Source organism: Anser cygnoides, chromosome 1 (assembly GCF_040182565.1).
Source record: "Anser cygnoides isolate HZ-2024a breed goose chromosome 1, Taihu_goose_T2T_genome, whole genome shotgun sequence".
NCBI classification, from domain to species: domain Eukaryota; kingdom Metazoa; phylum Chordata; class Aves; order Anseriformes; family Anatidae; genus Anser; species Anser cygnoides.
In genome coordinates this window covers 92199890-92227654 of record NC_089873.1, presented here as the reverse complement: position 1 = coordinate 92227654, position 27765 = coordinate 92199890, and the positions used below count along the sequence as shown (strand labels likewise).

General features: G+C 37.7%; 1 protein-coding gene across 1 annotated transcript; it reads right to left on the bottom strand.

Annotated features, from left to right (window-relative positions):
- Window positions 1-1255: 1255 nt before the first annotated feature.
- Window positions 1256-27520, bottom strand: CIP2A (cellular inhibitor of PP2A). Its single transcript, XM_048057236.2, has 21 exons — window positions 27248-27520; window positions 25590-25737; window positions 24194-24306; window positions 22516-22610; window positions 21864-21960; window positions 20759-20881; window positions 20457-20602; window positions 19669-19744; window positions 18315-18542; window positions 17660-17819; window positions 16481-16622; window positions 15697-15796; window positions 14752-14870; window positions 10705-10894; window positions 8801-8875; window positions 8606-8716; window positions 8120-8316; window positions 6502-6615; window positions 4521-4603; window positions 3880-4019; window positions 1256-2723 (listed from the first exon to the last, which is right to left on the bottom strand). Exons 1-21 carry the CDS (start codon window positions 27347-27349, stop codon window positions 2553-2555), a joined length of 2730 nt encoding a protein of 909 aa, XP_047913193.2. The 5' UTR covers window positions 27350-27520; the 3' UTR covers window positions 1256-2552.
- Window positions 27521-27765: the final 245 nt, after the last annotated feature.

Sequence of the window (27765 nt, the reverse complement as noted above, 5' to 3'; positions counted from 1 at the left end):
CAATGTACAAAGCTACACAGAACCACATAAATGAAAACTTTCTCCAGGTTATGTAGGATAAAAGACATCTACTCGCAGATATTAAGGATTGGAGTGCCTAATAATGAGACTTGGTGGTGTTCTGAATTAAGACAGCTCAAGTCTCTGCGTGTGTAAAACAGGCAACTGACAACCTGACATAATGCACAGATAATTAAAAATCGACTCTATTGAAGAGCTGTTCATTGTACCAGTTACTCTGCACTAAATGAAGGAGCCTGTGGGAAAAATAGTCCAATAGCATATTATGTGCAACAAGAATATTAAAACTGCACAGGGAACTTTATTACAGAACTGTTTTCAATGTTGATATTATCAACAGGCCTAAAAGCAAAATCCTAGAACACAATTCACGTAGAAAGAGCTAAATGTAAAAAGCTACAGATTTACTCTACAGTGAGAAGAGCTATGTGTTTTGAATAAACATTTTAAATGGAAACAAAATTATTTGCTATTGCCCATTTCCATGGATTTGCTTCGTTGCTGATTAGAAAAAACACTGCCAGGAAGGAACACAGAAACGCTGTCAAAGTGGCTTGATGGGTCCATGCATTTGTTTGCTGTGTAACCCAATGGAGTTCAGCAACACTTGGCTTAGAACAACATCATATTGACATAGCACATTTTTCCAAGGGGGAAAAACAACAAGCTCAGTCAATATTTATATACCATGCCTAGTACTGTGGATTTTATAATGTAAACTCCGAAGATTCATTTAGCATTTTCTGGGGCCATGAACCTTATTACAATATAACCTTACTCCGGTGAGTAGCATGACATTTTTGCCCTTGCATTCTACCGTTTGAAAACAAAGTCAAACCAGCATTTATCAGTTTAATTAGTAACATGCTTGACATTTCCTACTTAAATTTCTTTTCTGGCAGAAAGTGAGTAGAAAACATTTACTTGCCCTTGCACCGTGACCAAGAGACTTAAATAGAAATGAATCCATGTCTGCAAACTTATTCTGACACTCAAATTTCTTAACTCATTACACTGAAGTAGAAATTTATAGTTAATGAGGCTTTATTTCCCCAATGAGTTTGCAAGACTAACAGAAACCCTCAACTCAGCAATTTTGTTGACACTTTCTGACCTTCCTAAGCAATAACTACATTTTATGCAAAAAGGCAGCCAAACTGCATGTATTCTGTACTGAGCTGGCAGTTATCCCTACAATAGCCCTCACTTAACAAAATACGTAAGACACAGAAGATAGAGCAAATTTTTTTTTTTATTCCCCTAGTCTTCACAGAGACCAGAACAACGTCTGTAAATCTTACTTGGGCTTAATTCATAAAAATACATATGTTATAGGAACAGGTTAAAATAGATACAATTCATCTGATGTATAATTGCAACTGAATGTACAAGGCGATAGACATGAGTAGACATTTATTATACAACTGAAAACCTAAGGAAAGTCAGGTGTTTTAAGATCTAGCCATTACAAATTAGATAGAAATAAAGTCAGTAATGCTACAGAAGAGGATTTATATGAGATAACCCAAAACTCTTGTAGTTATACCAAAAAATATATATTAAGGAAGTAATTCTGCCAACTGCTAAAAGACATGTTATTCACGTCATATGTAAACTAATGAGAGGAAAGTGTTCTGCCACTCAAAAACTTCAGTTCTAGTCTTTCATATGAAAGTATACTTAAAAATTACCTAAATATTTATACTATGAACAGTATATGAAATCCCATTGGTGTACAGCAGAAAACAGCAATGCTGACAAGTATTGCATGTACCAGATTGGACTATTAAAAAAGTGCAGATCTTTTTAAAGAATGAATAAAACGATGTGGGCTTAGGAAAGTAGTATCTAATATTTACGAAGTATTTGTAGATTCATATATTTCATTATGAGCATGCTTTCCCTAATTGATGCTCCTTTTTGAAAAAACACTTTTCTACTTGCTCAGATTAATATCTCCTCAAAATTAGAAACACCTCCACATATTTACTACATGAAGTATTCACAATAATATGCTGATAAATACAGCTTGCAGTGTAATGTGTTCTAATTGATATAATCCATTTTATTTCTGTGTTTGTGCCTTAGACAGCAGGAAGCATCACTGCACAAAAGACAGATGGTATTTATAAGAGAAAGTGAACAAGATTAAGTGATGAAAGTGCTTAACATATAAAGCATACTTACCTGACTGCCAATAACAGAATAAACAGACAAAAAAGTTGAGCGACTCCCATTTTTCTATACATATTTTGGAAGGTTAATCACCAACAAAAAGGTGCATTCAGCTCCCAATACAGATGGACAGATGGATAGTATTTCTACCAAGACCACGAGAAGACCTTGTTGGTATACAGCAGTTCAGTGTTTTCAAACAACAGCCTTCACAATTAATTTTTTGTTCTCAATTGATTGTTAAGCTACTTCAGTTTTAGATGATTTTTAAGATGGATAGCATGCTAGCTTCAATTTTTTTTATTTTACATATTTATTCATATGTATTTTATACTAAAACTTTAAGAGACAGAGCCCTATAAACTGAGGTTCACTGTTTCTGCACTTAACTTGCCACCACTTAGACTGTGAATCATTGCAATCATATTGGAATGTTTGTTCAGTTCTTCCTTCTGTAATTTTACAAGTGCTTCTTTTTCTTCCAAGCGTACTTCCAATTGAGATTTTTGAACTTCCAGAGAAGATGCCTGCAGGAAAAAAAAAAAAAAACAAAATGTTACTATTTCCTCCATTGTTAACTGAAAAAAAACTGTACAGTATACAGCAAAAGCTAAGTGGACTGGCGGTGAATTTAAGCAAGCAATTAAAAAGCACAGTTTTAAAATTATAAGCTTGTTTCAGAAATTCTTTTCTCAGCTATACATTTGGTGCACATGAAAAGTTACAGCTACTGTTGCAATTCAAACATTAAATACCAAGGGGAAGAACCAACCCCCACATTATCATTGTTCTATTTAAGCAAGAGAAGTGGAGAAGTGCTAGTGGTTAAACTATCCATGTTTCATTTCAATCCACACACTGGTAAATATTTATTAAGAACAAGTGAAATATTTGCTATATACAGAATATCGTTCTAGGGATTAGACTTGGCTTCCAGAGAATGCCAATACTGGAAATACTTTGACAGACTACACACTTCGTTGCGATCACTGATTAGTTTGCATCGAAAATGAACCTCTCCGCATTGTGTGTTTACTGGGAGCCTTACCTATAGGCAAGGATATACCAGCTCTGCTGAAGTTTCTGGGATTTTAATTTATATATTTTAAAAATATTACCCTGTTAACTTTGTGGTATAGCCAAACTGGTCTGTCTCTCTCATGTTTTGTGAGAAGACATTGTTTTTAGAGATGAAAAATAGATATTTTATTAGAATTTCAAAGACCAAGAAAATCAGATGTATTTTGTTGTATATATACATACATACATAGCATCTTAATGGAAGGATGCAAGAAACAGGAGCAGGAAAAATAAAACAAGAAACTCCCCCCTGCATTTTACAGTAGCCAAAACTAGAAACTGAAGAGGAATGTTCTGTGTTCATTTATTTACATTTATTCACCACAGTTTTTCTTCCAAGTATTATGTACTCACACACCTTGACTTATACAATCCTCTTAAACCCTGACTGTGACTGTTCTCTTGAATTCAATTTCTTTTCTCAGCAATTCAAAACTAAAAAGGTACATAATTAAATCTGAGAGAGTTTGTTCTTCACCACCACAGGGACTGGTCTAGTTTCTTCGGTCACTTTACCACTGAAATATTGATTATCCAGCTCTATCAGAGATATAGATATCTAATACTCCAGTCTCCAGAGTGCAGATGCAAATAATGTCTTACCTTAATACTCAGTTCTTTCCTTGCTTGTTCTGTTTTACTTAATTCCTTTCTAAGAATATCTACAGTTTCTTCCACGTTGTTTTTTTCTTTCTGTTGAGCTCTCAGTTTTTCTTCCAGAACTTTTATTTTCTGTTGCAAGCCTAAAGAAAATCAACACATTAAAAGAGGGATTGTCAGACTTAAAAAAGACATACAGCACTGCCTAGGAAACAAGTATATACATATATTTTTAATACTCAACATTGCTGCTAATAAGTGAAGTACTGAGTAGTGCCACCTATTGCTAAGTTCTAGTAGCTGTTTTCCAGCATTTGCTGAAGAGTTGAAGTGAACTCTTGTAATTTGCAGTTCCTACAGAAAATAGGTTTAGTGAACATGCTGTGAAGAGATCCTGAAAGAACATACGATGCTGTGCACAGATTCGGTGAAATCCATATAGTCTGGGAAATCACATTTTTATATCCTTTCAAAGATGTGTATATATACACATTTGTTTAATTCAACTGTTAAATTGCATGTCCCTGGCTACCTTTAAGATCTACAAGTTACTAAGAAAAATATAGCTGCTTATCTATAGCACAAAACATCTATTTAAACCAGTTAGTTCTTTAGGTTCAGTGATCTTTACATAAGTGACTTACTTGCTATTTTGCCATCTTTATCCTGTAGCTGTTGCTGTAATTCTTTTCTGTGATCTTCAGCTTCAACCAACTGTGCAGCAGTCCTAGAATTACAGGAGAAATTTTACTTATCAAAGTGATATATATTACCATTTCTTTGTTCTAAGAAGCTAGAATGATTTTTGTCTAACTTCTAACTGCTGTCAGGAGCTTCAAATCAAATCAACAAAATTATGAAGGGTGTTAGCACAAGTTCTCTCCTTTTTTTCCCCTCATGAAACCGTTATTTCCCTCCTTTGATCAAAGACATACAGTGAAAGCTACTGAAAATGTTCATTCCTAAAGCCTAGACACCAGAAATTGGTGCTCTTGATTACAGCCACAAAGCATTCAAGATACCTCAAAGAGATAGAACTGAAGGTAATAGAACTGAAGTTGTCTTTCAGCCAGAGTCAGAATTCACTGACATTAGTGATTGATGTATGGGGCTTTTAGCTCTTAGTATGCTCCTGATTTGACAATATCATTGCTAACACCCGTTTCATGCAAGTGTTATCATCTATGCAAACACATCTATGCGCAAAGATTTTCTAATAACATTCTGAACATCTACAGACTGTCATGTAACACTCAGCAAAAACTGAATTTTGTAAGACTTCACTGTAATCCATATATAGGTTATCTGCAGTCCTCACTAGTTAAGACTGCAGGAACTAAATATTATCCTAATTACCCTAATATATAGGTGCTCTCATCCATCCATTATAGCTGTAACCCAAGTACTTCGAACTTCACAAAGTCAATTTCCTTTCACCATTACTAACAAGCATGTATCCTCTCTCATTTGCCTCACCTACATGACACCTATTGTCACTCTTGCTTACTTTATCTGCTTACTATATCACAATTTCTAAACTGCAGCCTCTGGCAATAAAGGGGTAAGAGGGATATTTCCGTAGTCTGTTTTATTTGTGGTGTTTTATTTGTGGTAGTTCAAGAATATCTATGCAGCAACCAGTAACTGATCCTCCCCATTTGCCTTTAAAAAGGAGCTCCCCCCAATTACACTGAGCTGCATACTGCACCAATAAGAGTTAGTGTCCACATTTATTCAGAAGCAAATAAATCCATCTGTACGAAAAATTTTCCATTTGAATCAGAACTCAAGGCAGTAATCAAAGCAGTCCGAGTCACTGACTAGGCAAGAGCCTGGAAGGATAAAGTGAACTTTGCAAGTCAAACCAAGAAAAGCGTTTTATTTCTGCAGTGAATTTCAGGCTTGCCTGTAAGCATATTTTAAAGATACCTTCTGCAAAATTAAGTATTAAATAAAATTTCTCCAATAGAAGCCCTATTCTTTAGATACATGGGTGAAAATTACATCAGACCTCTAATCTTAAGCCATTGAAAATAAAACTTATGATTTGTCCTCAAGGTAGAAGTAGTGCTAATTTTATGGTCAAGGAATAAAGTTTTGCACCAGAGACAGAATACCAAATCAACACTATTTCTAATATAATTTTTAATTTAGTAGGTTCTCTCCCCCCCACCCCCCCTCCCTTCTTCAGTATCTTAAAGAAGCACTTAAATCCTCAAGTACTTCTGCTGATATCTCACAACATTCTGCAGGCTAAAAGGGCATACGTGAAAACCTTGGGTGACAGTAGCATTCAACAATTCAGCAACCACCAAAAGAACCCCTATCCCTCAAAAAAACACAAAAAATCCACCCCCAAATTGTGTTATCATTAGTTCTTTTAAATTATTACTGTTGCTGTAGTCTGTAGGGATTCCCTCCTGCCCCCAACCAATATAGTAGAAAACAAAATTGAAGTCCCTACTACAGATTTTCATCTAATATACACATACAAAACAACCCTGAAGGATCTTTTACTTCTAGTTCTACTTCTCAGATGTTACTTAAAGCATAGAGAATTGAAAAATTGAATGCTGAAGCACTACTTAGTTTCACTGTCTACTTAAAGGACTGAATCAAACTTACCTGTCATTCTGCTGCTTGAGTGATTCATTTAGTTTTTTCATTGCTTCCATTTCTTTATTTAGGGAATTGCATGTAATCTGTAGATCTTTATGTTGTCTTTCAATTGTTTCATACCTACAAATAAATTAGAGTGTTATGGTTGAAGAGGATAAATGCTTCTGAAGAGCTTTTACTTTAATAGTTTGTCAAAAAAAAACTTGACATCTTCTGTGCAATCATCCCACGCAAGCTAAAAGATATATATTTTAAAAGAAAATACTTGAAAAAACAAGCTTCCCTAATTATTAAGAAAACTCCCTCCAGTAGAAAACTCTTAGAGACTGACAAAACACCAGATATCTGTGTTTAGATATCTGACATAAACAAACTGTTATAAATAAGGTTTTTGTAGTCATCTTTGAAGGGACCCTTTGAGACAGTTTATGACCTCCAGTTATCCAGTGATACTAAAAAAATGAACATAATGGAGACAGTGCAAAGTAATTAATAACAGTTTGAGGCAAATCTCATGCTTGAAGCAAATTGCTCTGCTACTTTCCTACCAAAAGGAAAATTCTCACCCCCTATGGTAGTTATCTTGTTATTTTTAAGGAACAGCATTTAAAGTCTACAGATGGTTTAGAAAGTATGTTTTTACTTTATAAAAACAGTATAACAATCAGTCAGTTATTTTATTCCAACTTTAGGAAAATTATAGCTGTTAGGTAACAGATTGAAGATGCTTTATTCTACACAGATTAGTCAAATGCATGCTCATAAAGGATATAGCTACATACAACTCAGGCAAAAAAGTAGGTACTTCCACACTGACAACACTAGATACTTATTCAAGAAAAGCCATAATGGACAAATTGCGTACATTTTTCCTCCTTCAATTACTTCCCTTACTGGCAGTGATATACCTTCAAGATTTCTGACATAATTTCTGCCTCTGTTATTAAACAACCAACTTGCTCTCAATTTTATCAGCTTCTTTGTCTTGCTGACACCTAGTGACAAAACTGATGCATGTGAATTGAAACACTACGGATATTTTAAGCCTTTATTCTTCCAAAGAATGTTTGTTTTCTTCCATAAGTAATTTCTATCCCTACGTACTTTTTATGTCTCACATGCCCTATGTGGTTTTTCATTTTATTTTAACTTTAAGAGCCTAAAGAAATAATGCTTGTAAATAATTTGGAACACATAAGGCACTTCCTTTCCCCCTACATGGATTTAACCTCATTTCAGTCATTTGCTACAAAAGTGATCAAAGATGCAAGCTCAAGAAAGACAGCATATAAGATCAAAGAAAGAAGCTGAGAGTATGGTGTAACACCATCTGAAATTAAGCACTGTCACTTTGTTTTAGAGAACAACGCTCAAAGTTCTTGCCATTTCCTGAGCTGGGCCTTCAACAACTACATTTTCACTTCTCACTCCATTTAACATATTAACTTCTTGAATGACATACTGTAACCTGCTCTGCAAGTATACAGAGAAAAGAGTACTTTTTACTTAAAACCATGAAGTATCATGTAATGTTGCCCTTCTAACATGCTTAGCTAACCCAGAACAGGGTTTCGTCACTTTGACTGACTATGAAGTATTTGCTTACAAATCCTAAGCTTTTTACCTCTGAAGAAGATCAACAGATGATTTTTTCAGTATTTCATGTTCCTCAGCAACTGTTTGCAGTTTCCTGTTGTGTTGAAAGAGCTGCTCAATATCAGTCTGTGCCCTTTCAGATTCTATCTGCTGAGCTTTCAGCAAAGCATTAAGTTCTTCATTTTTTCGTTCCGCATCCTTCAACATTGCAGCAAGAGTTCTTGCCTTTGAGGGGAAAACCCCCACCAAAAAAAAAAAAAAGGCAATCACAAGAAATTCTGTCTTATAAGTCATGTTTTAATAGGAATATTAAAAGACATTAAAGAAACTGTTCCAAAGAAACGTCCTGTTTTCCTTTGGATTGTTATCATGAAAATTAATACTGTCCTCATTTGTAAGCATAGGTTAGCTAAGCAGGATAAAGTTTCCACATGTGCAAATACAGTTAAAGCTGCCCAGACAATTATTACTCTGCCCTATCCCAAAGTCCCAGAAAGAGACTCCTGTTACTCACCTCGGACTCAGCCTGGGCCCTCTGGCATCGGTACTGGGCCATCAGCCGATCAGCCTGAGCCAGAGCCTGAGCTTTCGCTTCCAAAAGGTCTTGTAGCCTAGATTCTTTAGACTGTGCATAGGAAGAACACTCATTTATTAACATTCCCTGAATCTACAGACAGCATTGTACCCCTACATATTAGGTTGTACTCACAGCTAACGATGCAAGCTTCTGTTCATAGACATCCATTAGTTCAGATATCCTCATATCAGTGATTGGCTCCTTCATCTGTGGAAAAGTTTTGCAATTACTGCTACTGTAAATTTGTATTTACTTGGTCAGATAACGCGTCTAAAAGAGCTTGGTAGTTTTGTGAGCTTTCTGTCCTTTTTCTGTTTACTTAGCATATATGGCCCTACAGATCTTAATTGTTCATTAAACTATGTTTGAGTCAAGTAAGAATGTTACTTGATGATTTCAGGATACATTTCTTAGGCAGTACCGCTTTTGTAATGTCAGTTTTGAACAGTTGTTCATATATGCTGATGCATTACTAAGTGCAAGTTCTCTCTGCTGTTCATACAATAAACAATTATTAAAAAGGTACCATCTCTGCACCATTTTGAACCATTATGTAAGATTTTTTTTGGCTTATTAACAACACCCACATAGCTAGCTCCAGTTCCCAGCTTGCTTTCCTGTCCCTAAAACAGGAAACCAGTAGTTTCTTTTCCTGCTTGCAAAGTTGCAGTAATATCTAGGACACAGAGAAAACTATAAGAAAAGCTTCTGTAAGCTCCCTCTGCTTTCTCTGTACAGTAATACTATTAATAGTGTTCAAAATGTTTTTGCACACAGTTGAGCTTCACACAACATATGGAATGTACAGAGATGAAGTACTACATGTTTTAGGTGATTGCGTATACGGATTTTTAACTAATGCATTTTTAAAGGAAAATTCTACTTACTAGAAGGTCTAACAAAAGACTCACTGAATATTAGTAATGTTTTCCCTCCCTCAAAAATCCAAAGAGCTGCACCAACTGTCACATTACCGGAAGCTGCTGCACTAGTGCTGTTAGGCACTGCTGCTGCTTTGACTTACATTACTAGATACGCAGCAGCGTACTTACACACTGTCACATGCAGTCCTGAAGAGGATGATCAACACGAGTATCCAGTGGCAGAGTAAGAATGAAACCAATGAAGTGTCACTTGACTTTTTTTTTTTTTAATATTATTCTAGCAGCTGATTGGTGGCTTGCTGAATTTTATTCTTTTCAGTTGCGACAGAGAGGAGGGTTGCAAAGCTAAGGCTGGAGGCAATGCCACTAATATAGCTGGTGAGCCATTATCAGGTACATTCTGTTCATTTTTTGCTGTTTGCGTACTGTTCTTCTGAGTCAAAAGAAAACATAGGCAACAACCCTTCACTCAGTCTGAAGTGGCTACAGAACAACTACTACCTTGCATTGAGCAGAAAAGAGAAAAAGGAAATATGTTCAGTATCTCACAGTATGGCGCCCAAAGAGGCGCACCATATGTGGTTCCTGTTTGAGTGTCTCATTTACAATGCACATTGCTGCACAGAAAAGCTTCCTTCTGAAGTAGTAATACCGCCTTTCCAAGAAGGCCACAAAAACTAAACTTGAAATGCTCGAGATATAGCTACAGGCAAGAAAATGTAAATGTTTGTGCGCCTGTTTAGACATACAAGACATGCACTGTACCCTTATAAAGCAACATAATCATCTTTATTTCATCACAGGTTACTTACAAAGAGGTAAGGGAGCTCCTTGTACATGTCTCAGCAAGTCTAGTAATTTACAACTATATCTGACATCTGCCTCCACCTCTGACAGAGGGAAGAACAAGGAAAACCCAACCAGAAGAAGGGATTTAAACAAGGAGCCCAGCTTCTGATACTGCACAAAGAATCATCGTTGAATTTCTCTCAGGAACTCAGTAAAAGGAGCAAATTTTTATTAGGTAGGAAAGTAAATTGAGCTCAACTGATACAAGGCACTGTAGCCTGACACTTGGAGGTTAAGGTTTTTATTTTTCCTTAATAACTGAAAAAGTCAATTATTTAGGAAAGGTATGTAAATTTTACTAACCTCTAGTCCAGAATGAAGTTTCTGTATTAATTCCTGAATATTTGAAGTTGTGGATTCATCACCTTTAGAACAAGACAAAGAACTTCTCGGTGTAACGCTGGTCACGGGTGACTGCATTTGGATTCTTTTTGATGCGTGCTCTGTTTCTTGTTGTCTGTAAGCATTATTTGCAGCAATACTTTCACCGAGTCTGTATAAACATAAATAATATTAATGAAACAATCTGCTACAAGGATTGTTGCAAGGACTGAAGATGAAAACAGTTTCACAGCATAATTAACTTTTTTCATTGAAAAGACAGACTACTGGAACAGTTACATTTGCATTATCACACAACATTAAGATGTGGTTCCAAATACGTGCCCATACTGTCTAGAGATACTGAAAGCTGAAGGAAAAACTTAAAAGCCTATTAAGGCTAACTGTTGGAAACAAGTGCAGTACCTCACCAGAAAATGCATGTTGTTCAGCTCTCTTGAGCAAAACAGATCATCTGTGTCTTATTAGCCCAAGAAACAAGTTGAATAATGACATGTGAAACAGCATAACTATGCCACTGTTTGTAAGTAGGAGGATCGAGAAGATATTTAGTAGGAATGATTTTGTTTTTATCAGGCATAAATATAAGACTGAATCATCAAAACGCAGAGTGCTACCAATAAATTTTAGTTTTTCCCTCTGTGATAGTATTTCACAATATTATATTGAATACAGCACATTTCACATTTCACTTTTTAAGTTTTAACCATAATTTAAGCATGCAGATAGAAGTCTAATAAATTCATATTCATTTGTACAAGGAAGAGAAGACAAAAGCTGAGACTTAAGTAATTACTGTACATATATCCCAGTGTCTGCATGTAACTTGTGGCTGGTATTTGCAAGGCAATTACTTGGGACATGTTCCAAATCAGAGCTTATTTTTAAGTCACCAGTCAATTTTTTTTTCCTTTCAATAAATTCCTTAATTACTAAGTTAACCCTAAGACTTCACTGAAGTGCTGTCTCAATTGCTTAAGTGAACAGAGCCAATTTCTGACTTGCATTTAGAGGCATGTTATTTGCCTATTCCTTTGTGCAATGCCAGGCATATTGAATTGTACAGATCCTTTGTTCCTCCACCCAGACAGTTTGTCACTGTCCATTACAAGAGTGTTTTACCTACACTAAATCATGCAATCATAGTATAGTTGAGGTTGAAAGGGATTGCAAATATCATCTAGAACAAGAGGGTTGAACTAAGCAGGTTGCCCAGAACTACATTTAGTAGTTTTGAATATCTTAAAGGATGGAGACCGCACAACCTCTGGACAACCTTTTTCAGTGTTTGATTGCCCTTACTGCCTTAAGAGAGTTTATTTTGTATATTTAAACAAATTTGCTTGTTTGAATTTGTGCCCCTTACCTCATGTTCTGCTAACGGCTATCACCAAGATGACTCTGGCTCAGTCTTCTTTGTTCCCTCCCATCATTTATATACATCAATGAGATCCCTCTGTCTCTTCTCAAAACTAAACAATCCCAGCTCTCTCAGCCTCGCTTTCTATTATGACACATGCTCCAGCCCCTCAAACACTGTAATGGCCCTTCACTAGACTCACTTTGATAAGTTTATCTCTCACGTTGGGAAGCCCAGACCTGGACACACCACCCCAGATGTAGTCTGATCAGAGGGGAAGGATTGCCTCCCCTAAAACTCCTAGCAATGCTCTTCCTAATGCACTCTAGGATGCTATTGGTCATCTTGGTCATCCTTGAAGACAGAAGTCACATTTGCTTTCTTCTAGTCCTCAAGAACCTCTCCCAGTCACCAAGACCTTTCAAGGATGATATAGGGTGGCCTCACATTGATATCAGCCAATTCCTTAAGTACTCTTGGTTGCATCCTGTCAGTTCTCTCAGATTTGTATATGTCCATTTTGTTTACATGTTCCAAAACGTGATCCAGTCTTCCTCCAGACTTGCCCATTGATCTCAGAGACCTGGGATTCCCAAATGCAAAGCATACCAGTGAAGACCAAGCTGAATGAGTCATTGAGTTCAACAGCCTGTAGCACATCCTGCCCTCCTTCTGCACCAATCTTGGTGTCTGCAAGACTGATTCTCACTCCTCACTCTCCCAGCTGCTGCTGTGCAGCAGTTTTTTTTCTTCCTTTTTTCCTTCTCTTAAATCTGCTCTCACAGAAGCACAAACAACATTGCTTATTGGCTCAGCTCTGGGCAGCAGTAAGTCTCTTTGGGGCCAGCTGAAACTAGCCCTTACGTAACATGGGGCAGCTGCTGGCCTCTTCTCACACAGGCCACCCCGGCAGCCCACTGCTACCAAAACCTTGCCATGTAAATCCAATACAGTGCCTTACTGCGTTATATCCGCAGCAGACACTAGGGTGCTTGGACACCACAAGGACCACAGATCAGAGCCCTGTAACAGCAAGCAGGCCTCCAGTTTCTTCTTCTGCTTCCTAGCGCTGCATACAGGTACCTCACAGAAGCATCCTGTATTGCTGATTTCCCAGAATAAGTATGAGGGCTTTTCCCCCCACAGCATCTTGCTGTAGACAATCCCTTACTTATGTGCATATTAGGGTGACCCTGATTTAGCACTGCTGTTTTTATGGCTGTAAGGTACCTCCTGTTCACATATACCCACGCCCTTTGCCTTCCAACCCAGTATACCGCTTCTTCACTTGATCGACTGTGGTCACCCCTTCCCCTGTTGTTTTTAGTTTAAAGCTTTCCTCATCATGTTAGCTAGTCCTTGATCCTGAGTCTCTTGGTCATGGAAACCACATCTGCTTGACAGGGTTTACACGACCAATTGTTGACCAACAAAATCTGTCCGCTCCTCCTCAAGCCCTTCCATTCTCACCCACAGGAAGAGGTGGAACACCACCATTGTTCCCCATGCCACAGGAGCCAGGTAACCATGCTTGATAATATCCAGGTCTCCTCTGCCATAGCATTTTTGCCCTTGTGGAAGGCTAGCAGATGGTAATAGCCTGAGGGCTAGAGAATCCTCTGTAATTTTTCCAAAAACTTCCTAAGGCTAGTCTCCCAGAAAGTAGCAAGCCTCCCTGAATGGTAAGTCAGGTTGCCACATTTTGAAGCTGCAAGGCCTTGAAGGAGGATCTGGTCTCTCTCTTTTTCATCATCTCTGTTGATGAGTCTGCTAATTTCCTTACAGCTCCTTCACTTGGCACCACAGGTCCTCAGCAGCTGCACACCTCCTGCAGGTTAGGAGACCACCTCTTGCTACCCCAGCTTAGGGAGAGGTCCAGAACACTCCCTGCAGCCTGAGCCCACCAGAGTTGCATACCTGTTCTGAAATTTCATTAGAGTTGCTGCCCCAGCTTTCAAAATTTATTTTGTAGCTCTTTTGATGGTGTTACAGACCTTCTTCTACTTACAAAATAACAACCCCTCACCCTGATTGCCCTTTTGAAGTCTATATCTAATTAGACATATGGATATTATTGATAAATAGTACTGTCATAATCATAAAAACAGCAGTTATGTTTTTGGGATGAACAGTTTTAAGCTGTTATCACCATATTTTTATTTAAAAAAAGAAATAACCTTCTGTACATGCCACCATCTCTCTGAGCTTTCTCAAAAGAAAAAACAACTCAAAAAACACAACGAAGCAAGTTACCATGATTAATCCATTTGATCATCCTTCCTCCCCATATAAAAAGCAATTCAGACGCTGTTCCAAGTTAAATTTCTGTCAGAGCACTCTGACAGAACATCAGATGCAGTCCAAGTATAAAGCTCCAAGCACAGACTTCAGAAAAGTGAACCCTGAGGGATGGAAGTCACTATTATGCTCTCTAGAATCTGATATTAATTAAATAACTGTCAGTATTTCAAGTAATTCCCCTGGCCTCTAAAACCACTTCTTTCTCTTAAGTGCAGATTAAGAGGAAATGACAATTTTTCTAAAGTTACTTTCAGTTCATTTGAGGTAGTAATATGTCAAGAAACACAAGCATCACTAAGGCCATAAAAATTTCAAATCCTACCAGACTACCTCAAAAATAAACTTACACAATGGCAGGAAAATCGGGTAAGGGTGCAGCCTCAAACAGTATTCCAAGTCCCACTTGGACTTGTTCTCTGTATTCGGATGTTAAAGCAAACGTCAAAGGTGTAATCAGGCGTTGATCCTAAAAAAGAAACTACTTTAGTCAAAATATATGAGTAAAGAACAAAACCAAAAATAATACCAATGCCCATGAGCACAGAAAATTTTTATTCAAAGCTGCCTTTTTAAATTCTGCCCTTCTAAGTTTCTGAAGCCCAAAATTAATGAAACAGAACTGATTTGAAAAACAGTTCACACTTGGATGTATTTAAAATTTTGTTTTCCCAGTTAGAGTTGACATAAAAGGCAAAGAAACTACTTAATTCCTTCGAGTTTTTAAGTGCTTGATTTCCATCATAAAGGATCACAAGTGTTAAGTTTTATTAGGATTTCCTGATAGCTGTGGGACTACGATTGCTACCTATTAAGTCACACAATTCCCATTCTCCAAAGAAAACCCTCCAAAATAGCATGAAGTGTTTGTTTGACTGTCTGGTTTATTTTCCATCTACAAAGTAAGCAGCTAATGTACTATCCAGCCAACAGTGTTTTGTCTATGTAGAGTTACATCATAGATGTATACATTTAATAGTAAATAACCTCACAAACTATGTGATTACATAGTTGTGATAACTTTGTTTGCTACTTTCAAACTGTAATCCTAATGGAGTCTTAAAAGGATAATCCTTACCATGCATTATTGAAATAAGAAGTATAAAATCAAACTGCTCTTATTTTAGAAGAATTAACAGTGAAATGGTGTTTAAGAACGGTACCCGGGGGACTATTTCCCTAACAGCTTTACTACCTCAGAGACGAGCATGCAAATGCATTTAGAACTAAAATTGCTGCAGTGCTATTATAAAGTGTATGTGTGAAGAAAAGTATATGACATTTTAAATTCATACCTGCAGAATTTTGTAGAAGCTGACTTCCATACTAGGTACGTCCTGTTTCAGTCTGCTCATAAGATCAAGTGTTTTCAAAATAGTATCAGCAGCAAGTTTGCTTTTCAACATACGAATGCAAAAGCAAAGTGGGGAAAAAAAGCAGAGAGATCTGTCAAACCAGCACTGATAAATTCAGTCAATTTACAAAATGAATAAATACCTTCATGAAGATGTTAAACATGTCTAGCAAGACATCAATGTCAACGGCACAAGAAATCACTCAGTTCCTTGGACATGCTGTTGATTTTTTCCAGTGTACCAAGGACAGCAGCGAAGCTCAAAAACACTTTCAACTTGAAAGTGAAGTGGGTTTAATCACTGGTCAATTTTATTGGGCATATAACTCAGTTATATTGATATTCAAGTCAATGACACTGAGTTGAAGGAATCCATGTTCTTTGTTAGTACAATCATTGGTTCCCCTCTTCCCATAGTATTGATGTGTGATATCACTTCACCTCAAATGAGCTTAAATTAACAGATGCTTAAAATCATTGTCCCACATCAGTGGAACTCCAGCTTACACACAAAATAGTACCAGAACGTTTAAGCCAGGTTTTATATATTGAACTGACCAATGTTACATTCTATTGCCACAGAAATACTAAATCTGATTTAAAAATAGTACTGACTTACTTCAATTTGAATGGTAATTTCAACTACAGTATATTTTCTGTTGGAACAATATCAAAACTCACACAGGTCTAGCTAAATTAGATATCAGAAAAAACTGTGTGCTTACCACATTTTAGAGTCCACTACCTTTGCCCCAAAACCAGCATCAATTCCGCTATAGGTAAATTGGTGTTCGATTAGAGACACACATTGGCTGGCAGTCAGTACCTTTGAGGCATGCGTTTTCAATATGTCATCTCTACAGAGCAGTAGACTGAGTTAAGTTTTATTCTTAATATATCTATGCTTAGGTATTGTCACCATAAGGAAATATTTTTAATAAGACAGTTGCTACATCCAAGCATGACGTACTCCAAAATACTTTTAAAGCCCAACTACATAAACCACTTAAGTCACACTTAACTGACAATCCAAGAAAACTCTGCTGTTCAACTAAAAAAAAAAAGTACTTGGAAACAGACAGCTACAGGAAAATCACAATAAAATGAGGCGGCATAAAAAAAGATGAACAAAAGGGATTGAACAACCAGTGCCTAACACAAGAACTAGTTAGCTAGGGGAGAACTAGCCAATGAACTTCTTCACAGACTTCAGCTGAGATGCCGGACTACATCCTGCTGTCACATTCTCCTTACTTCAGGATACCAAGTTCAAAAAGGCAACAAAACAAAAATCAGAAGCAGAAGAAAGCAAGCTTCAAGTACTTTAGAGCTGTAGGCTTGAAGATGACATGATAGATCAGCATTCTCACCGAACTCCTTGACAAATCTGGCCCAAATCCTGTCAGAGACAGGATGTTACACTAGGTGGACTAGAAAAGCTGTTCTGAAATTCTAATGAAGGAAACCCCTTAAAAAAAAAAAAAAGTAAAATGGTATCATTTTGCATTATTTTTACTCTTATTTCACAAGTCTAAGTTTTTATTGTATTTGGCTGGGCACTGCATTAGACTTAGCTAGGCCAAAATACTCTGATTAAGATGGCCACCCATCCTCCTCCTTACAACTTCACCAAAAACACTCATCATTTTTGATCTGCAAAGCGCTTCTACACTGTTGAACAGCCACCACATTTTATTCTGAATCCCTGTACTACAAAATAATTTCACAACAATTAGAAAGCTACTTAAGATCTTTCAAAATGACAATGCTAAGTAAAATTAGTGCAGTTATCGCCATTGAATGCTATCAGTGTGACCCAAAACGGACATTTCTTCTAATACCTTGGAACAGATCATAGTGGAAAAATCATAAATTAACTGCCAATAGGCACGTAAAAAGGATATCTATGAGGACATTAATAGCCTTGACCATTCTTTCACACTTTCTCTTCACTAACAGCTCATCCACAATCTGTTCTGGCATCTGAAGATGATCAAGAAGAACAGGCAGCAAAAGATCCACAAAGTGTTCAGCGGAGGCACTGTTCCCACTATTAATAGCATCCTGTAATAAATTTTATGTCAATGTTTAGAGCTACTGAGAAAGGAAGACAAGCCTACTCTACCTCTTCCTCCACCAGCTTGTAATCAAGCTTTCCCAGGCTCTTGCTATTTTAGGTTTGAGACTGTTGATCAGTATCACACTGGAGAAGGAAGTTTAACAAATAACAGTGAAAGAGTAGGAACTCTCAATTCTACAAGTCCTAGAAAACAAGTCTTGTATAGCTCTGTATCTGCCATCTGGCCATCTGGCAGGTAGATATGGACAGACAGATACGGAACTGCCATATCTTCCATTTTACTTTCAGAACAGATATATTTTTGAAATACATGTCTTTAAAAGCAAAGCTGAGTGTTAAAGTATGAAATTTTAGAACAAAAGAAGTCAGGTATATTTTTACATGCTACCTTCCAAGTAAAATGTTATTAGATGTTTAAAAATTGAAACAAAAATATAGCTGCTAAGAAGCACTTTAAACTCAATTATCAGCTCTGGTACCTCAAAAACCTCTTTGAATAGCTGCAATGCTAGAACAGAACAGTCTTCAGAGCTTTCCAATGGTTGGTTTGACAAGTGTACCAATGCAACAGATGGTTCAAAAGTCTTTGAGCGAGTCACAAATCTGGTATTTCCAGAGACTGGCAAGCCAGATGGTTCCAGTATCGCCTGCCGCAGGGTATGACGCAGTTCAACCACAGAACAGAAGGCGAGCAGCAGTTCTAAGATCTGTATGAAGTGAATGAAAGAGTTCAATCGCTTTTAAAGCGATTACTCATACAGCAACTGCAACTCCCATAGCCCAAATCTAAAGAGATATTTAAGTTCTAATCAACTATTCTTGGCATTTTGAAGTTCTATGAACGATATTTTTCCCTCCATAAAGTCAAGTGAGCAGCAGCAATACAGTCCACTAGACCAAAGAAAACCATTGAGTGGTGAAGGCTTGCAACAGTTGGCATTCAGTGTACTGCTTTCCTTTCTTAAGCAAGAAAAGAAAGAGACAACTGCTGTCTACTGATCTACCAGCAGTAGAAATGCTTTGGTATGCACTGAATTAAAAAAAAAAATATGGAAGGGAAAAATATTCTGAGATATTAATGAATGCCCATGTGCAAACTCAGATGAAAGTCAACCCCCCCCCCCAAAAGCACCATGTCAACGTTTCTAAATAATAACCAATAAACAGCAAAAGTCACGTACATGGAAACATGAGCATTTATTTACTGTGATGTGAAATGCACTCTTAGAAAAAGTTTAAGATTTGTTTCAAAGATATACTTTGCCCAAGCGTTTTCATGACATACTGTATTTTAGTCTTTAGCACCAGGTAGCCGATGTTTCATTTATTTAAGGTGGTAGTGAGACAAAGCTGAATAGAACCCAATTTGGCATCAATTTGTTCAATTACTGTGAAAGCACATACTCCCTACTTTGAAACTAGTGTCATGGTTCCCTGACCATCAGTTCAAAATCTGAGTAGCATTAATTCAAGTCTTGGTATGTGAAGTGGGGCACACACTGCATTTCTGGTGCAGTAACCCACACTTCTTACTAGCCAAAGCATGAAAGGTATTTATGTTTGCTTTTTGCCTTTATATCTGTTGCCTGAAAACAGGCACACAAAACCTGGCAAAACAAACAAAACCCAACAAAAACAACACACCAAGCAAATACAACCTGACAGGCTTTTGAATAACTACAAGACAAACTGATAAACACTAAGTCACTAAAGAGTCTTGAAATCAATTTATTTAATCAATCCTCATACACAAAGAACCTATTTATGGCTACAGACGTGGAACCAGGTTATGAGTTGTACCCTCTTAGCCTTAAGCTGACTAAGTATAAATACCTTAGATGATGAATTGGGATCCTTTCCATGAAGAAGATCTAATACTTGACCAAGGCATGAGGTGAAGTGTTCATACCTATAGCATACATGAGGGGGAAGGGGGCATAGAAAAAAAGCATTTGGAATTTAAACTTTCTTAAAGATTTATACCAAGGGATGAAACGTGACCTATTTCCTTTTTACCCCCAAGCATTTCAAGTACAGTGATAGCTTTGATGGTGTAATTTTGCTAAAAGACAAGCCCAACTCCAAAAATATCCCAAGAATAAAAAAAATAAATCCCTAAAATACACCAAGATTTTCCAGCTATTCTTATTGCTAGAAGATTCAGATGGAATTTCAGAACTAAATTCTACCAGCTGAATTTGCAGGAGCAATAGACAAGCACTCTGCACAATTACTACGTAGTGCCCTACAGTAAAATTATCACAACTTCGACAATACTATTCCACCTCAGATTAATGTAGGCCTGCAAAAAGGCACAGTAGCTGTTCATGAAGTTGTCTGGCCAGTGATACTGTTGAGACAAAAAATTACTGAAAACAAGCATTAAATATTCCTTAATCAACAAGGAAAGGACACGTTTTGATTTACACTTCTGTGTGAAACAGGTAACACAAGAATCCTTGAGTTTCAGGCAGGATAGTTATAATCAACTAGTAACATACGAGAAGCATCTACAGATTTTTTCCAGGGTGTGGTTCACAATACAAATGGCATATAGCAAAAGAGCTGAACAAAAGTTTATAAAAAAATTCTGCAATACTTTTGGTAAAGTCAGGCCATACCTGGTAAGATAATCTGCAACTTTGGGGTTTTTCAGAAGATCCATGAGTAGATCAACAGAATATTTTCTTGTTAGAGTACCATCTCCATTTACAACAATATTGAATATTAACTGAAAAGTCTGATGGATATTCCGAGCATGAAAGAGCTAAAAGAAAAAGGAAAACTATGTTCGAGAACATACTTAACTTGCTCAGGTCTCTTGCACATTAAAGTTAGCTGGAATTAGAACTCGATTTTGCCAGTGTGGCCAATAGATTTATGAACAACTTGAGAAGAGAACTGATTTCAAAGTATCACTTACTTTTTCTCCTACTTCTTCATTTAAAGTAAGGCTTGATAATATTGAAAGTGCAAACACAACCACAGTCAAACTACTGTGGGCCAGGAAACTTATCAAGGTACGATAAAAACTCTTCACATTATTCTATAACAAAAAAGAGACAGGTATTATAAGCTTTATTTTGTTCTGTAAGAGCAAGACCAAACTTACATCTTGCTCATATTTTAAAATAAGAAACAAATCATGAATGATACAAAAATGTTAGAATGACAAACTTTCTCTAGGAAATCTCTTTTAGCATTCTTCTACTGCACAACTACTGGAGTTGACATCGATGACTAAATTCTTTGTTGAATTTGCATAAGGTAGAACAATAAAAAGAGAGGAAGGAATTTCATCACTATTTTAAAGACAAATAAGAAAGTCATTTTGCTAAGACTTCAAAGAAAAAAAAAAACCACTGAAAATGGAACCTATCTCCTCTCTGATCAGATTTGAAAATAGTTCTTTCTTCCACCTCCCCTTCCTTTCAAGGTAAGCAGTACAACATTCACGGTCATGTAGATGAAATTTTATTTCTCCATCAAGAAATGTTACATTCGTACTGATTGATGAAGAGACATGAACTGGAATGGTTCGGATATGGATGTGTATTTGAGGATTCAAAGGCCCTGACCTGACATTGTTGTATTTTAAAAAAATAAAAAAATTAAAATATTAAAAGATTTATCTTTTGAAAATAAAGTCTTTTTTGGCAAGCTGCAGTAAGTTTTGCCTGAAATTCAACTACAGTCTTTATATTTTAACATTTAGTTTTTCTACAGAAGATATGTTCAAATTTTAAATTCACTTTTCCTTTGCAGAGAACGGTTACAATAACTGAATGTGTAATGCAAGCCTGTGCAACAGCAGAGCAATAAAAGAAAACCCAGCTTCCAGTTCTACTGATTGTTTTCTCCAATTTGAGAGAAACAACCACCAACACTGGACACAACACTGAACAAAAAGGTCAGGATTATTTCTTATGCATGGAAAACATGCTTAAGAAATAGAAAGGTAATTCCTCATAGTCAAGTAACTCTTGTCCTCAAGCCAGAGAGCCATGCCACAAAAACAAAACACTTACCAAAGATTTTATCTGAGTTTGAATAGATAAGTTGTGACGACAGAGATTCGCCAGAAGCCCTAAACATGGTATCGTTAACTCATCTTCAGTGGATTGACTGGAAAGAGAAGTCCAGAAGTTTAAACAAAGATGTTTTCATTAAAGCATCCTAAATCTAGTTACAATTTTTTTTTTTTTGAGTAAGATACCATTCCTCCAAGCAAAGCAAAACTAAGATCTGCAGGCCTCAGACTATGGGCAGCTTTTAACTGAGCTAAACAGCAATAACAGGAATTGGAGACGAACACTATCAAAGGTCCTTTATTTCAGGTGTTTTTAATAGTCATTAGACTTGCACAAAATTCATATTATTCTAAAGGAAGTCTGCTCATAGCAGCAAGCATAAATATTTCCCATGGCTTTTGTGTTTGTTAGCTTCCCCTTCCTGGGGATGGGCTAAGAAGCCAATTAGCATTCAGCCACCCACAACACTACATTTGACAAACTCTAAAAACATGGTTTTTAAGTAAAAATCCCTGGTAAATTCACAGCAAAAATGTCACTGCTTACTCTGAAGACCAGAAAGTTAGTGCAATGTGCAAATCATCTTCAGGAAGTTTAGAAACCTAGCTAGGGATTTCCCATGAAGAAAAATAAATGAGTACAAACTTACACATGGTGCATTAGAAATGAAATCAATTCATCGAGGTTGGCACCGGCGCAAAAGACTGGAATGTTGTAGGTTAGCCTCTGAAGCAGCTGAATACTCTGAGGAAATAAAAAACTATTCATATGTGTCTTCCCTATAGCATCTCACTGAAGAACATAACAAGTACAAAAGGCTTTTCCTACCGCTGAAACTGAAAGGAGAAATAAACAAAGACTACAAATGAATTCATTTTCCAACTGTAATGTTAACATAATAGTTACACAAGCTGCTGCAAGTACTTGAAATAAAATATCCTACCACACTGATTACTGTGTACTTACTAAAAGCCCAGACAGGTTAGTAAAGATTTATTTTAACAGAGGAGTTAACTTTTTAGCCTATCAATTCTTCCCTTTTCCATCATCAGCCAATTCTCCATTCTGTCACTGAGAAAGGGGTTTTGTACCAAAAGTTTCACCAAAATCTAAAAGCACTTTGTAGCCTCTTGCAGAAAGCATGTTTATAGTAAAACATACCTGCTGTAAAAACCACCAACAGACCTCAAAAACTGCCAACAGACGGTGATAGTACTGTCCTTTATACAACATTCTTCTGGCATATAACTGAGTTAATGTGACATGAATACACTTGGACATGACAAGAATCACAGCATAGCTAAGGAAAGCAGCCGATATGAAGTCTCACCCTGTAGAATACCTAACATAAGAGCTTAAAAATCTTATAACTGTATCTATTTGATGACTACAAAACCTTTTCCATTGACTGATAAATCACCTGGATCCCCAAGTCATCTTGTACTCCCTAGTATTTTGAGAAATACGCAAAACATTAGGAAAGCGTTTGTACTGGCCACTTGATTAATTTCCAACAGATCAAGGGCAACGTAACTGCTAGTAAATTCATTTTTCTGCTTTCCCTCTTCTGAAAAGAAAATTGTGACCACAGATAGCCAGCAAGTGCATGCTGAAATCTCAAAGCCACATATGAGAAATCCTGTACATATTTTCTAAAAAAAAAGCCCAACATTACTGTTCAGTGCACAGAAAGGACAGGTGTAAGTTGGTGTAGTCAGACTGGGAGATGTCATGTGTTCACTAAAAATAACTAAAGCAATAATGTCACAATGCCTACACTTGGCTCCTAAAAATGAGCTTCTATTAGCACAGCCCCTTATATTCACTAGTAAAATAGCAATGACCAGAGGGAAGGAGGCATACACGCCCTGCAAGCCTTCAGTGAGAACCAGCAACCACAGCTTTCCCTTCACTCATTCCCATTTACCTGTCAAAGTACTGATTAGCCAAAACAATATCCAGGTTTTTGTTAGGAACATTAGAATAAATTAACAAGTTTACCTCAGCTGAAAAATAAGCTTCCAAGCTCTCATACAGTGATGTTATGCAATAGAAATTTCCAGTTTCAAGAAGCATTTTTTTTTGTAACTTAATTAGAGAAGGTGAGAAGCACAAGCAATCTTAAAGAGAATATGCAGAAATCTACATAGTGCTAAAATCCTGTCATATTAGACTCACACAGCAAATAACGTACACAGCTAATGTCAACTTTCCCTCAACACACACTGTAGGTGTATATAACAATTCTTAAAAAGCTCTATCTGAAATAATGTATACTTCATAAAAGTAACTAAATATAAGCATTAATAAGCATTAGATCCTGTTACCTGTAGTAATACTGGATCGTTAAGATTAGTAGAGCTTCGATGAACCACTCCTGCCAGGACACTGGTCAGATTGTAGGTATCCTGAAGAGCTTCTCTAGTGTCATTGTCTAAAACTAGAATTTAAGTATTATTAACAAAAACACCCTATGTAACAGCAAAAGCATCATTGTGTTAGCAACTTGTCTAAGCATAAGCCCTAGTCTTTGGCCATTTTTTCGAAGTAGATTTCACAAATAACTACAAATCACAGCTCCTACACACTTGAATCTCTACCTTAGTTCTGAGCTTACAGTGAATTGAAATGCTAATACTTTTCTTTGGGATGTTTCAACACTGAAGAAACTGCCTACCTCCAAAGTATAAGCTCTAACTGATATTTTATACCCCGCAGTTAAAAAGCTTTACAGCTTAAAATTAATGACCTTAGTTTCTTGCTTCATGCTAAGGTGGCAAGTAGACTAAAACTGATACCTTGATAAGGTTATCTAGCAACAGTAGTACAAAAGTCCAATTCTGCTTAGGCAGTCCTGGAAAAGGCATAGTGAACAAGAATGACAGGTAAAGCAACAGATCAGCTGGAGGAGGACTGACTCTTAAAATTATCCAGACTGCACAGGTTGTGAAAAATAATTATGAACCCCAGCAACAAGTTTTACAATATTTTACAACATTTTAAAATAACCATTAAAAAAAGACGAATAAGGGGTCATCCTAAAGGTCCCAAAACACCAAGAACCACCCACACCTAAGGGAAAAACTCTAAGCAGAGAGCAAAGGGATAATTTTTCCCTCTATATGTAACCTAAATACATAGGTTATGGTGAACACAGAGCTCCCTAGACAGTTAAGTCCCACTTTTTATGGGAAAAGGGAAAAAAAATCCATCCCAACAAACAAGAGGCTCCAGAACCTGTTTTCTAATTTGGAAACTTGAAGTACCTGGGCCCAGGACATCGTAGAATCCACACTGCTGCCTAGCAAGCACTCCAATAGGAGAACTAAACTGAGGCAAAGACAATCATTGATATAATATTGTTCTTCCCTCCTTTCACATCCCCATGGCAGGTTTCTTAACTTAGGAAATATTTTCAAGCTCTCAAGTCAATGCCCCTACAAGGAAATAATTTCTCACACAGCCCAGTGAGGAAAAAAAAAATCTGACAAGCATGATCATTGTCATTTCACGTTAATGACTTGAACTCTGTTTCTAATAGTGATTTAAAATCTTATTTGGCCTTGTATATATAGTTGGGTTGCTCAGCCAAGCACTCCATCATGATGAAAAATACTTAGAACATAAGGTGTGAAAAATGAAGTTCAACACATGCCACAATCAGCATCCACCTTGTCTTTCCTTTCTCAGACCCAAAATTAGAAATTAAAATGCAAGCTTTACCTAGCTGTGATAGTAAAGTAACCAAAGCCAAGGTTAGAGAAGGGTCTATATTAGCATCCTCAAGGAGTTCTACTAAGCAATTAAGACATTCACTTGGTAGAATCTGTTTTGAAGCAAATAATCGTGTAAGCTTCAGTCCCGAGATAACCTGGAGATGAAAGGAGAAAAACAACCTCAATTACTTAACTGCAGCAAAGTATTTAATAGAGAAGTCAAAGCACAAAGTTACATTAACTATATTTTGCCATGTTTGACAAACTGAGAATGTATCCGCCACTCTAATAGGACATCCATATTTGAATTTGCTGCATACACACAAAAAAGTTGTTTTTTTTTTTTTTTTTTTTTTTTATTCCTCTGTACGCACCTCCTTTACTCTTTGAAAATACCAAGTTTATGTTGCGGTCAGTTATGACATTTTGGGACTTGTTTTGTTTGCTTGCCTTTTGACAGCATTCATTGTAACAACACATTCTTGTTAAAACGTAGCAGAACAACACTTACTATTTCTTCGCATATTGAAAAGAATTAATACCAGGTTGCTCTTCATGCAGATTTTAGCATAAATAAAAGACAGGATTTATTTGCTCTTAAAGAACGATCATACATACTGCTCTTTACAAACGTTTATTTATTAGCCTTCAGCTCAGCCCAATAACCTATTTTCTGAAGAAGTGGACAGAAATACAAAGGTATTACTCTGCTTGAAGGTAAAACGTAACAGTGCTGTTTTGTGAGTACTCTATGCTTAAGATGAAAAAGGGAACTTGTTTTCTGGAAAGCCCATATGTTGAAAATGATACACCTGCACATCAACACAGGTAGACATGAGTTATATGTGGATAATAGTGCAACAAAGCATTGTTTTTGCACATCCCCTGTGTGCCTCTCTACAGCGGATATGGAGAAGGAAGTTAAGCCAAGTACCAGTTTTTATATTAATGTTTTAGTATTAGCAATAAAAATAATGTATTTGGAAAAGATACTTTACAGAGTAAGCAATTAAGCCAGCGTGTTAGTCTCTGATCTCACCAAACAAGCCCCCCTGAAGAGGCTGTACGCAGGCTCTACACGAGGTCAGGGAAATAAACAAGACTACTCCTTAGGGGCAAACCCATCTGTTTACAAGTTGCATGAAAGAGAGGCCAGACACAAGAGCGCTCCATCATTTAGACTGTATTCTTAAGTCACAAAACTGAATGATTCTTGCTGGGAAGAATTCAGGGGATCTGGAAAAACGTCCTTTATATGCTTAGCATATATGCATGTAAGAGTACAGCACACATCTGTAGGAATATACACACAGAAAAAGCATACAATTGTACAATAAAGGATGAAGTAAGAGCAGAGGAACAGAACTAAACATTGAAACGTTTCTTCTGCCCTGGCCATCGGGCACCGGGAGGGTTTCCCCTTCCCCACCGGACACCTGGGGCCGCTGCGGGGCCGAGCCCACCATGGCCCCAGAGCCCAAAACGATGGTGGCGGAGAGAGGCCAGCCGCGGCCGGGCACCGTGGCGGTGCGAGAGGAGCCGCCCAGCTCCGCGATCCTGAGGGAACCCCACTGCCAACCCCTCACCCCGAGCCGTGCCGCTCCTCCGCCGCTCCTCCGCCTCTCCCACCGCAGCCTGAAGCCCCAGCACCGGCGCCATCCTCACCTCCAGGCTACGCTGGACGAGCGCCGCGTTGCACGGCGTCTTAGCAGCCTTATACTGCGTGGCTGCCAGGAGCAGCGACTTCATGCAGCCCGAGACATCCATGGCACCCCCCGGCTACCCCCTCAGAGGAGGGAGCAACAAAACCCGTTCGTATTTCCCGCCGCCGCAGCCATTTTGGCGGCAGCATCCACTGAGCAGGAGCGCCCGCCTACCGCGCGGGGCACGGCGGGAGGCGCCGCCACCGCCATTTTCCTGCCGGGAGCGGGGTGGATGCGGGGGGGGCTAGGCTGGGCTGGGCTGGGCTGGGCTGGGCTGGGCTGGCCTGGCCTGGCAGGAGGCGTGTGTGGTGCTGCGTTGGTGCTGAGGGAAAAGAGGGGAAGAGCCGGGACGTGGAGCCCCTTGGGTGGGCGCTTCCGCCGGGGTGTCCCTCCCCGTGCGACTGCGGTGTTAGGAAGTTGCTGCTGGGGGCTGAAACTTTTGAGCGTGCCTTTTTGGAAGCATGCCCACGATTTTTTTTT

Excerpts from the sequence above, each read along its gene's own strand:
- CIP2A (XM_048057236.2), bottom strand. The coding sequence starts at position 27,349 with ATGGATGTCTCGGGCTGCATGAAGTCGCTGCTCCTGGCAGCCACGCAG. Across the intron at positions 17,820-18,314 it reads TATTCAAAGAGGTTTTTGAG|GATGCTATTAATAGTGGGAA; the intron begins GTACCAGAGCTG and ends AATTTATTACAG. Across the intron at positions 4,604-6,501 it reads CTCAAGCAGCAGAATGACAG|GACTGCTGCACAGTTGGTTG; the intron begins GTAAGTTTGATT and ends CTGTAATTCTAG.